This window comes from Microcebus murinus, chromosome 2 (assembly GCF_040939455.1).
Source record: "Microcebus murinus isolate Inina chromosome 2, M.murinus_Inina_mat1.0, whole genome shotgun sequence".
Lineage (NCBI taxonomy): Eukaryota > Metazoa > Chordata > Mammalia > Primates > Cheirogaleidae > Microcebus > Microcebus murinus.
In genome coordinates, this window is record NC_134105.1 from 13,167,394 (window position 1) to 13,180,376 (window position 12,983).

At 48.3% G+C, this 12,983-nt stretch overlaps 1 protein-coding gene across 1 annotated transcript; it reads right to left on the minus strand.

Annotated features, from left to right (window-relative positions):
• Nucleotides 1–4,851: 4,851 nt before the first annotated feature.
• On the minus strand, nucleotides 4,852–11,690 carry MUL1 (mitochondrial E3 ubiquitin protein ligase 1). Its single transcript, XM_012787669.3, has 4 exons — nucleotides 11,446–11,690; nucleotides 8,003–8,090; nucleotides 7,469–7,589; nucleotides 4,852–6,830 (listed from the first exon to the last, which is right to left on the minus strand). Exons 1-4 carry the CDS (start codon nucleotides 11,563–11,565, stop codon nucleotides 6,101–6,103), a joined length of 1,059 nt encoding a protein of 352 aa, XP_012643123.1. The 5' UTR covers nucleotides 11,566–11,690; the 3' UTR covers nucleotides 4,852–6,100.
• Between the last annotated feature and the right edge of the window lie 1,293 nt (nucleotides 11,691–12,983).

A 12,983-nucleotide genomic window follows, 5' to 3' on the forward strand; every position in this document is an offset into this window, starting at 1 on the left:
ATCAAAATCTATGCCACGCAATTTTTTTCAAGCATCCTTTCCCAGTGTGAAGTCATTTGCGTATTTTAAGAACATGCAATGCATTATGCATATCTCGTTTTTGTTTAAAGAAATTATGGTTAGTATATTTAAAGATGTGAATGCCTGGGAAATTATAGAGGGAGAAATGTGGGATTTTTTTTCTCCCTAAATTTTCTGGATTTTTCAAAACTTTCACATCTGCAGCCAGCTCCCTGGTGAGCTGGGCAGAGAAAGGAGGGAACTAGAGAGAGAATTCCTGCTTTGCCCTTTCGAGGCTGTTCTCAGCTGGTCTCTGCTCTCAGACTTCCAAGGTTTGTCCCCCACCCTCAGGGGAGAGAAAAATCTCACAGGCCTTGAAAGCACAACCTCAATTTCTCCTCCGAGGCCTCCAACCCGCCCCAACCATAGGGGCGCAGCGCCACCTGTCGGTCATAGTGAAGACTGCATCATCAGGAGGGCTTTTCTCCTGGGGCCGGAGAAAGGTACGATGAAGACACAAAGAGGCGAGCAATTTATTGCAGGCGTGCATGGAGCACCGCCCCTTAACTAGTGAATGCATGAAGCACCTTAAATAACTAGGGATGACTCTGAGTGGGTGAGGAACTGCAGTTATGGTAATTTGGACATTACCATATTAATACTATGACCTCATTTGTACCCCCCAGGCCTAGGGAGCATTCAGGTTACAGGTGCAAGGTGCCTGGCCCGCTAAGTACTTAATAAATGCTTGTTCAGTTCAGCTGCAGAATAGAGATATGAGAACCAGGCCCTCCAGAGCCATGGCCCAACGGTGGCAGAATCTGGATTTGAGGCCCCTAATGAGAGGTGATGGCTCGGCCAGGAGATTCAGGGCTCACCCAGGCCTGCTCAGCCCCTCTGCCCAATGCCAGTGCCACTGGCTCAGCCTCACGTGCCCCAGTCTCAGGGAAGGGAAATGCCAAGTCCCTTGCTGGCATCTGGAAAACAATAAGGCAGCTGCAGGGGAAGTGACTAATGAGCACTTCGAGGAGCAATTCGGGACATCATCCATGGAAACTTATCTCATTCAAAATTGATAAGTTAACGCTATCTAATTAGAGAGAAAATGTGCTGAGCTCCGGCTTTCTGAGAACGCAGTCTGGGGCTCTGGCACTTGGCTGGCCCGAAGAGCAGCCACATTGCACCTCTCAGGCCAGCCTCAGAACTGCCCCCACCCCCGGACCCTTACCCTCTCCCCATCTCATCGACATGCCAAATACAGCTGAGTGCAGGAGAGCTGCTAATCCTACTCACTCCCTTCACACACAGAACTGAGGCCCAGAGCGGCTAAACCACTTGATCAAGATCACCCAGCAACCATGCAGCCAGGACTAGAGAAAGCCAGCCTTTGGGGCCCAATCCAGACTGTTTATCACCAGCCGATGGCATCGCCCTGACTTTCCTGTGTGGAGTCCTCAAAGCCCTGGATAGGTCAGTGGACATCGTGTCCCTCCTCTATAATCCACCTGTCTTGACCCCCAGGTCCTAAAAAAGGCCTGCTCTCCTCTCCCTACTTACGACAAAGACGTGGCTTTCATCTATGGTCCAAAAACCAACTCTTCCAGGCAGCCTTCCAGGACTGTTTTGCCCACACCTACTGTTTCATTCACGGGTTTACTCGTTCATTCCACGTCCATTCCGTGGCTAAGGGCTTGGGCTCTGGAGTCAGACTGGCTGGGTTTAACTCCTATCCCTCTTGTGTACTTGGACTAGATACTCCACTCTTCTGGGCCTCAGTTTCCTTTTATTTAAAGTAAAATGCAATAGAATGCAAGCACATACCTCACAAGTGAGCGCTACTTACTGTGTAGTAACAAGTGTGCTGAAGACATGGACAATGTGACCAAGAGCAGGAATAGAGGGATAAGAATGTACGTGGAATCTCAGAGGAGGGACACCTAACCCAGCCTAGATGGGGAGGGTCAGGGAAGATTTTTCCAGAGGACACACCTAAAGCTGAGTTGTACAGGGTCAGCAGACGTTATCAAGGGGAAGAAAGAAGGACCAGGATTCCAGAGGCAGGAACCCACATGAGCCAGGGCAGAAAACAGCATGGCGTGTTTAAGGAAACCCGGCGGTTCATTCAGTGCCACTGAAGTCACAAGTGTGACAAGCTTGGGGAGGTGGCCAAAGGCTGGGTCAGGCAGGAAGAGCCAGGACCTGATCCTTCGGGTGACAGGATTGGAGATGGGACTGGAGATGCTTGAAGCAGAGGAGGGACATGGCTGGTTGGAGGTTTAAAGAGATCACTCTAAACCGGGCGTCCTCAAACTACGGCCTGCGGGCCACATGCGGGTATTTTTGCCCGTTTGTTTTTTTTACTTCAAAATAAGATATGTGCAGTGTGCATAGGAATTTGTTCATAGTATTTTTTAAACTATAGTCTGGCCCTCCAATGGTCTGAGGGACAGTGAACTGGCCCCCTGTTTAAAAAATTTGAGGACTCCCGCGATTCTGGTGTCTATTTTCTCTGCCCTGGGTTGGTTTATTTCTAATGGTCAGAACCTGCTCTAACCAGGCCAGTCACAAAGTCCCCTTTCGACTATGGTATTCTGTGAACCACAAATATTCCCAGCAACTGAGCTGCCACCCTGTCGAATAGGGATTACTCCTCTTCAAACAACTGGGACACATTGAAACACAACTCGGAGCCCTTTGAGGGCAGGGGCTGTTCCCTACTGTCTTGTATCTCCAGGCACAAAATACACATTGAGAAAATGTTTGTTAGGTGAATAAATGCCCGTCCGCGATACTAAACTTGGCAGGCCCTTCCTTTGTGCAGCCCAGAGGGGTCCCGTGAGGCCATCGGCACCGGATCCATGGCCCAATCCAAGTTTCGTGGCCCAGGATCAGGGTTGCAAAGAGCGTCGGAGATCAGCCTTGTTGGTCATGTTGTTGTTTGCTTTTTAATTTTCCCATGGTTTGTTGCTTTTAAAATTTTCCATTAGAATTCTGGATGAATTGGGTTCTGAAGACTGCCTTCCAGCCCCTCCACCACTAGGACCAGCTGGGGGAGTGACTGGTGCTTCTCAGCTTATAAAATATGTTTAGAATAATACTCGGTATCTCACGGACAACTTTCCTATTTAGTCCTATGTGATCAGAGCAAAGGTTGCAGGCTACATAGTCAGATCAGACTGTGAACTAATCACATAACTCGTAAAAGGGGAACATGGCCTCCCTTGCTGTTTGCCCTAAGTATTAGCAACAATACCTGTGTAGGGCCTAACATTGCCTGGCTAGTGACAATGTGTGGCCACAGGCAAAGTGTAACACCCCTGAGCCTCCCTGTTCTCATTTATTGAAGGGCAGTAATAATACCCACTGTGTAGGACCACTCCCATTGATACAAATAAAATGTCCAGCGCGGGCATTCAAAACCCCAGCAGCAATTGCGCAAGATGATTCCCACCTGACGCTGTCTGCCTGGGATTAAAGTGACTGAGCACAGGGTTGACTTAGGGAAGACATAATTTGCAACAATCCCACAGTTGGTCCAGGACTAATTTCCTCCCTCCTCTTCCCCATCGCCCACCCATGCCAGCCTTGGTCCCACCTACCCGTCTAGGTCCCAGTGGATCCTCCTGGAGATGTGACGTTCCCAAAACGAAAGGTGGGAACTGCCACAGGTGATGGCTGAGTAGAGTATGAGACGGTCTCCGTCCCCACAGGCTAGGACCAAGCAGGGACTGCAAACACAGCATCAGAGACAGGCCAGCCTCCGGAGGCAGGGACTGCCTGCTGTCCCTTAGTCTCCTGGCAGGGAACTGAGCTCAGTTCAGAGCCGCACGCGGGACGGGAGAAGTCAAGTTTGGCCAGGCGTGGAGGCGTGCTGGGAAAGCAGGCTGCCTGCCCTTCTTGTTCACCTCTTATGATAGATTTCCTCAGGAAATCTACGCAAGGACGGGACTTGGATAGATTGCCACATAAACCCCCCTGGGCAGTTCATTCATTCTTGTTAAAAGCTGAACCCTCACAAAATCACTGCCAAAGAGACCAGCCGAACGGGGCAGCAGCCGTCACAGCGCCCAGAGGCCATTCGCATGGGGCACCTCATGTGAAACCAGGTCCTCCGCCCTCAACACTGGCAAGTGATTCTCACTTCCACCCGTTCCCCCAGGGCCAGAAGTCCTCCTCTACTAGCGTGGGGAGCACACACTTGTAGGGTGCTCCTGCCAGAGGGACATCATCGGCCCCACCACTGCTGAGCTGAAAGATTAGCTTTGGAAACAGCTGCGGGGTTTAAATTTGGACCCACCACTTACTAGCCCTGTGCCCCCAGCCAGCGAAGAGAGCCAGTGCTTCCTTCCTCATCTGTACAGCGCAGACACCGGGACTCAGCCTGCAGGACTTTTGTGAGGATGGAGTCAGTTTGGAATTAAAGTTGAAAACAGCAGGTGGCACCGAGCCTGGCACACGGCAGTATTCACTCTACATGAGTTTCCTTCTTGTCGCCCCCAACGCCCCACCCCATCCCATTCTCCCAGCAGGTGAAATCTCACTGCCCTGGTGCTCAAAGACTTCTTTAAAGATGACTGCCTTAGCAAGGCTAGGTGTGACCCATGGCCTGGCTGTCCAGGACGACCCTCGCTTGGGCTCGCCTGACCCTCCCCAGGTGGCAAGCATCCCAGCCTCGGCAGCGCCAAGCTGCACGCCGCCTGGGGGAGCCCAAACCACTCGGAGCCAAGGAAGAGGACAACAGAGGCCTCAAAGTCCCCAGTTTTCATTGCGTCATGGCGGAGATTCAATCCTACTCTGGGGAAGCCTTGGCTTAGCCACGTAACTCTTGTTATCAAAGCAACAGGCCAACACTTGCTTGCAATCTGTTTAATTTGTGCTGTCCACACTGGACACTGCATAGTACTAGTGTCAGCCCCTGAGAGCTCCCCTCCTCCCCTACACAGAGGAGGATGGGGATGAAGATCAAAGACAGGGAAGGGAACTAGAAAAGAGCTGTATATAGGACTTGACTACAGAGAGGTGGGGAAAGACACCCCCCGCATGTCCTGCGCTCACAGGCTAAGGACAGGTGAGGGGCGAATGGTAACATAGGGAGGGTGACATGTTACACCCACGGGATGTCAACGCTGCCATGGGTCGGGGCAGTGGGGGGCCCTGAAAGGCTGGGTGCTCAGGGTGCTGGCTGCTCTTCCTTGGTGAAAGCCTTGGAAGGCAGCCGTGAAGCCAGGAGGCCAGGAAGCCAGGAGGTGTCCGCGCTGCTTCCTTTGGTGATGAGGCCTTTGCGGCTTATCCTCCCCCAGGACAACCAGAGCCACCCCTTCGCCATCTCAAGCGGCAGGAGTTCCAAATCGGGCCAGTGGGCCTCCCTGGCTAAGTGGCAACACCAGGAGGGCTTCCTGACCAACTGCCCCTCAAGTGACCTCCCTTGCTGCTGCTGCCAGGACCCCATCCGTTTCGACACAGGCAGATGTGCTCGTTTCACTCTTTTGTCCTCTACACACACACGTGCACACATTTAGGAGGCAAGCAGGTAAGAGACACAAGTGACCTGTCCAGCCTGACAATTTTAAAGAAAGTCCTTTTCCCAGAGTGTGAGCAAAAGGAAGAAAGCTGCGCAGGGCCCGTTCAGAGGCAGCTCTGGGAGGTGTCTGTTGTCTAAGGCCCGGCCTGGCCTTTCCTCCCCTCCGACTGAGTCTTCCCGCCACGTCCACAGAAATCAACAACCACCAGAAAGGACCAGAAGACACAGGAACGGAAGAGCTGATATCACTGGCTTTGGTGCTTAAGCGATGAGGTGTGTTCAGCCACACACACATTCATCTGGTCCCTGGGAAGAGACGCCCCGCTCCGGCACCCTCCCCTGGTGGGGCTTTGATTCTCATCCTCTGTATGGACGAGGTCCCCTCTCTGATTGGAAAGGCAACATCCTGCTGCGGGAGGCGGGGATCTGGATAGTCTCCACCCTCCCCCTCCCTCAGTCTCACCTGGAGGGAACAGCTACCCCCACCACTGTTCCTCCAAAGGCCTTGAGATAAAAATCCCCGGAAAAGGAGGGGGCTGCTTCCACGTCCAACTGTCCAACTGTGCGGCTTCACACCTGTTAACTATTGTACAGGGGAATCACCCGGGTGATCGCCTGTCTGCAGATGGGGCACCTCTTGGGCTCTGGCAAGGCACGGTAGCACTCGCTGCAGGAACAGACGTGCCCACACTCCAGAAAGACACAGGACTTAAAGCTGCTCAGACACACGACACAGGCACTCTTCAGACTCTCCCTGTCCTCGGGCCTGGCTCCGCTCAGCAGCTGGGCCTCGTGCTCCTGGAACTCCTCCTGCATCTGCTTGAGGCGCAGCCGCTCCTGCCGCAGCAGATACTGCTTCCGGAGGATGAAAAAGAGGGTAGCACACGTGGCAAAGCCAAAAACTAGCGCCAGGATCTTCCAGAGTCTGACGCTCGACTCCTGCCTCTGCAGCAGGCTGTCGAAGTCCTGGCTGCTCAGATAGTATTGCATGCCCTGCTTGGGCGGCTGCAGGCGGACGGAGTTGTTGTCCAGGACCAGTTCGCCGACCCCCGTGAGGGTGGCCCCAACCTTCAGCATCTCCTCGGTCTCCTGGATGCCTTTGGGCCGCTCACCGCTGATGTAGTGGCCGATGACATCGGTGAAGGACTGGATCGAGGGGTGGAACTTCTCATACACAGTCTCTAGGCCCAGATCCACCGAGTCCAGCGGCTTCAGCACTCGCACAGCCACGTCCACGCCGTCCTCATGGGGCACCAGATCGAAGGGCACCGTGTTGGTTCTCTGGTGAATGATCTTTGAATAATCATTCCTAAAAGAGTAAGCAAACTGAAGATAAAACAAACAGTAGCAAACACCAAACACCCAGGCAGGGAAGGAGATCACCTAAATGTCAAGAGGACGTGATAAAGTCTGAAGTAACTGGAAGAGGACAATAGAAATCACTATTTTCCAAGTACTTCATAATAAGGAGGCTCATTTTTTAGGTCCTCATGCAGTATCAGTGGGCAATGAATACCATCATAGGCTGCCTAGACCATTTATTTTCCTTTGCCACTATAAAATAAACACCCAAAACAAAACCCATTAGGATCAGCTGGAAAAATGATACTCCATGTAATGGCACAAAAGTATTTTAACAAATACTGAAATCATTAATCCATAAATGAGTAGTACCCAAACTTCAGTGTGCATAATAATTGACAGATTCCAAGTCCCCTGTTGTGGAAATTCTGGTTTTGTAGGTCTGGAAGGAAGCCGAGAAATCTGCACGTCAACAAGATGCCTACTGATTCTGATGGAGGAGGTCCACAGACCACACGAGAATACCGTCAGCATTAAGAGAGTCATCTTCAACTCGTCTCAGGAGAAGCTGAAGTCATGGCGACAACACACAGGACCCCAGCATTTGGACGGACAGGGTTTTGGCAGTGGAGAAAGGATACGTACCAAAGGTGGGTTGTTCGGTTCCACACCATCTTGTGCTCCTGAAGTGTCAGCCGCTGAATTACCCCCTTGCAGTTTTCCACAAATTGGCTGTTGAGTGTTTCTTTTACAGATCGCACAGCTCCTTAAGTGGACACAAATTATTTTATATGAAGAATTTTTCTGCCCTCTCGTTTAAGGTAATTTAAAATGTGTTTTTCGTTTGAGTTATGTTAATTAATCAAAATAATGACATTTTTATCACCATAAGCTACATTTTAGGAGCTCTCTGCAAAGCACTTTACGTGGCTCACATCATTTAAGTCTTATTAACAACCCCATAAGGTAGGTATGATTTTAGAGATGAGGCAACAGTGGTTCAGAAAGGTTTGGTAACCCTCCCCAAGATCACATGCAATAACCCAGATCTTTCTGACCCCAAAGTATTTTCTGAACCATGGCCCCAACACCACAAGAGGCACTTAATGTTAGCCAAGATGATCATTATCAATATTTTGAAAAACAAAGTTGTTTTCCATTACAAATAAAGAAACATACCTTCAATAACAGCATAAGGCACACATTTTCCTGGAGCTTCTGAAAGAATACTCTTTAAATCTTCACCCAAGTGGATTTTTTTAGCTCCCTAAATGCAATAAACATATTAAATTGATCAGTGAATACTGACATGCTCAATCAAAGTCAAGGGCAGACAAAGAAAAAGACTCTACTTTTTTCATGTTGAGAGCATGAGGAAATTGGGCAGGAGAGAGACTACAGAGAATCAGATCCCAAGGCTGTGTCCTAGGAGTTTTAACACATAAACAGGCGTGGGGACAGTGCCTCTGCCCTCGTCCATCACTGAAGAATGGAATTATCACATACATTCTTTTTCCAATTAACCAAAACCTATGCTCCTTTTAATGTTAGCACATTTTAATGAAAATAGAAAAGGTAGTGGTCAATGTGCATAATGTAGATTAAACATTGTTTAATTTCTTCTTGATAGCACAGAGTTATGATCCAAAGGTTTCAGGTATTTCAGGTATAAAGCACCTAAATTATTGCCTAGTACATGGCAGGAGTGGAAGAAATGGTAGGCGTTACCGTCACCACACCTCTATGAATCAGTGCTCTGCACTGCGTAAGAAAGGAGTGCCTTTGCCTTAACAGGGCGAGTCTCTGTTCACTGCCGCCAAACGCTGTTCTACTTTGTAATTTGTCTTTCTTCCCTCTCATAACCAAGTGAGCACAGTTACTTCTGCTGCTGTCTTCCTCTAACAATCCCTAGTTCTCTTCCTTTCTGACTCAGTTTCCAACCTGCTGCTCTTGGAAAACCAACCAAGCCTGTTACTGCTATGTCAAAAATAAGAGAAAATTAATAAAGCCAACAACCATCTCCTAAGCATCTAGGTGCCAGGAACTGTGCAAAGGACCATCTCTGCTTTGAGGGTATTACCATCAACAATGCTTAAGGAGGTCAAATTCAGTAACCTCTAAAGAGTTGGATGCATTAAGGTCACTCTGAGTTTAAGCTACTGCTACCCAGTAAATGTACTGCTACCCAGTAAATGACAGGAACAAAGTCAATCAAAACTTCTTAATCACTTAAACTGCAAAGATATTAAAAATAACAGTGATAACAACTAACACAATTTACTCATTTATTTTCTGTCTCCACTGGACTATGAAACTCTAGGAGGGGCCGGGCGCAGTGGCTCACGCCTGTAATCCTAGCACTCTGGGAGGCTGAGGAGGGCGGATTGCTCGAGGTCAGGAGTTCGAAACTAGCCTGAGCAAGAGTGAGACCCTGTCTCTACTATAAATAGAAAGAAATTAGCTGGACAACTAATATATATAGAAAAAATTAGGCGGGCATGGTGGCACATGCCTGTAATCCCAGCTACTCAGGAGGCTGAGGCAGGAGGATTGCTTGAGCCCAGGAGTTTGAGGTTGCTGTGAGGTAGGCTGACGCCATGGCACTCACTCTAGCCTGGGCAACAAAGTGAGACTCTGTCTCAAAAAAAAAGAAACTCTAGGAGGGCTTGTCTTGTTAACTGCTGTCCCCCTAGTGCTAAGAACAATGCCTGACCCACAGTAAGCATTTGATACATATCTGATGAATAAATTAGTGAATAAATAAGCACCTAGATATGCTATGTACCAAGCAATATGCTAAGCACCTTAAATGCATAAACCCATTTAATGCTCATACCATCTCTCATCACCAATTACAGATAAGGAAACCGAGGCTCAGAGAGGTGAAGTGATTTGCCCAAAGTCACACAGCTAGTCACACATCACAGGATGGCCAATTTGAATTTTTAAAAGGGGGAGGAGTTGAACCAAGCTCAAGGCATTCATTGTGACTTTGGGCAATTTAATTTATTTGAGTCTCAGTTTCCAAAACAGTAAGGGATGGAGAAATGCAATCTAACAGGATTTTTATGTGGAGCAAATGAACTTTAAGGTATAAAAGAATCTAGCACAGGGCTGGCACAAGGGTATTCAAAAATATGCATTCCCATCACTATGCGAGATACACAGGATAAGACACAAACCCTACTCTGGAAGTTTTGTCATCTGATCCAGAAAATAGAATCTAAAATATTAGGAATCTCAACTCTTTTTCCAGGAAGGGGCTATTTCATCCTCATTTAGGAACTAATTGGCAAAGCTATTAAAGTCATCCAAAGATGAGACTTTAAGAGTTTACTGCTTAGAGAATCCCACATCCAGCCAACTTGAAGCCAAACTGGTTTTGGAGTCAGAAAGTGGAGTATCAGTTACACTTAGAGGATTATTTAATTAGGTGAACAACAGTGCAGCTGGAATCTCACTGGAATGCCACTGCACAAGGAAACCAATTGCCTCATAACCCCCTGCTTTCCAGATTCCAAAATTCCCTTCATAGCAGAGATTTCATACATTGGCTTCTAAAACCCTGACTAAACACAATGTGATAATGAAGTTAGGTTTAGGGATCCAGCTTTCATATAGCTGTAAAATTAGGCCCTTAGCTGTTGTATTGTGAAATTTCTGCCAAAATGAACCCCAAAACATTTACTGAGCATCTACCACTTGTCAAGCACTGAGTTAGAACCCAGAAGTTAAGAGGAAAGATAGTAAGACCCTGTCTCTGTCCTAAAGAGGTCCATTTCTATGGACCAGACATTCACAATAGAGCAATCTGGCCCACTAGAAAAAATTCCTACCCTCAGATTCGAAAGACTTGTTTCAGTTCCAAAATGACTAGCTGTAAAACAGGAAATTGAGATTTCTCTGAATCTGGGGCTGGTTGTCATTTTACCTACCTCAAAAAATTCTTGCAAAGAGAAAGTAAAATCAAGACAGAAATGTGTAAACCGTAAAGTGTGGTTCAAAAAAGAGAATGTTATTTTAAAAATAACTAGAACATAAAAAGGAAGAGTTTGTAGAAAAAGAAGCTGAGTGGTTAAGTAAATGGGTCTCTGAACTGCTGTTCCCTCCATCTGAAATGCTCTTCTCCTAAATATCTGCAGAACTCCCCTCATCTTTTCCTGGGCTCTGCTCAAATGTCACCTCATTTAAAATACCAGACTGCCCTTTCTCCAGTATTCCATTTCCTCTCTTCCCTGCCTTACTCTAAAGCATTTCTCACCATCTGTCATCCCCACTAATTTGCCCATTTATCCTGTCTAGTCGTACTAGATTGGAATCTCCAAGAGGGCAGGGACTTTTATCTGTTCTACTCACTGCCTGGTGCAAAGCAGGTGATCAATAAATATTTTTCGAACAAAATAATGAAGTCAAGATTCATTGTGAGTGATGACAGAGACTTGGGAGAAAAGGGGCAGAACAGCCGGAATTCTGATCCTTGCTCCCCCATTTATTTACTAGCTGGGTGACAACGTCTCAGAGACTGTTCCCTCCACAGTTTCAGACCGGGGAGCGGCCAAGGTGAATCGCGGGCTCCCCACGACCCGGGCAGAGACGACCCGGCTGATGACTCCAACACTGACCTTGAGCTCTTGGGAGACCTGGGCCTTCTGCCGGTACACGGAGTACAGGGCGGCGGTGACGACAGAGCTGGTGCCCAGGAGGATGAACTGGCCCAGCGAGGGCCGCCCTCCGCCCTCCATGGCGGCGACGAGCCCCGGGTGCAGATGGTGACGCTGAGGCCAGGATCCGTGACACCCCCCCTCCACCTCCCTCCACCGGGACCGCACCCCGCGGACGGCCTTGCCCGGAAACCCGCCTCGGGTCGCCGGGCGATGACGCACACGCCACGACCGGAAGTGGATGCGGGAACAGAACGAACCGGAAGTCGGGGTTGCCCTGGTGACTGCCGTGGTGCTGCTGCCTCTCCACAGGTCCGTGTCAGGAGCTGAGGGTCCGGAAGCGGTTTGGGGGAGCTGAGCGATCGCCTAGCACTCCGTGACAGTTTCCCTTTCAACACGCGGCGCACTGGCCACAGCTAACTCGCCCGCGTCGCCCTGGCCTCGGTCCCTCGGGTTTCCTGGGGTTACTGGGTTGTTGGATGGACTATTGGAGGTCCTCACCATTATACTGGGAGGAAAGAAGAGAATTGTGTATTATGAATATTACACATTTAAGCTACACCAAACCTGAGAGTCGGATTTCATTCTGGCCACATGACAGATTAGAAAACAAGCCAGGGAGGTTAGAGCATGATGTGCTAGTCATACTGCTAGTAAAGTGCTAGAGGGGAATTTACTCCAAGATGACAGGTTATATCACCAAATTAGCCCTTTAATCTGCTATTGCCGCACAGAGCAACATACTGTTTATTAAATAACGCAGCTACATGTATTGAGTGCCTATTATGTGCCAGGTACTGGAACAAAAAAGTTTTCAAGCATCCCATTTTATCCTCACAACATTGCTACAGTGCAGATTACAGAGAAGGAAACTAAGGCTCGAGTAAGTAACTTGCTCAGGGTTATACAGCTAAAAGTGTTAGGGATAGACTTCAAACCCAGATGGTCCTTCTTCAGACACTGTTCTCTGATCTCTGTAGTGCATCTCCTTCCTAAAATAATCAGCGACAACTCAAATCTTTATCCTAAACATCAGCCTGCAAAGTATGTGTCCATTGAACTATCTCCTCCAGGTTATGCTTTAAATTCTTGAAAATACAGGAATGTACCTGTTGGCCCAAATTAATGTAGATAAAACTTGTCTTAAAACTGTAGATTACTCCACAGAAGTTTAAAATATCTTTATTAAAGCAGTTCATTATTCATGACATTTTTCTACTCCATTCCTTAAATATGCTTGAAGTCAAACAAAAATATGAACATGGGGGGTAGATGTCCTATATTGGCCAGGCGTGATGACTTATGCCTGTATTCCCAGCACTTTGGGAGGCCAAGGTGGGAGGATTGCTTGAGGCTAGGAGTTGGAGACTGCAGTGACCTATGATTGAGCCACTGTACTCTAGCCTAGCCAACAGAGCAAGACCTCATCTCTGGAAAAAAAAAAAAAAAGAATCCCTAAGTTGTCAACACCCTAGGATATCTTTGATGGTTTTCAATCC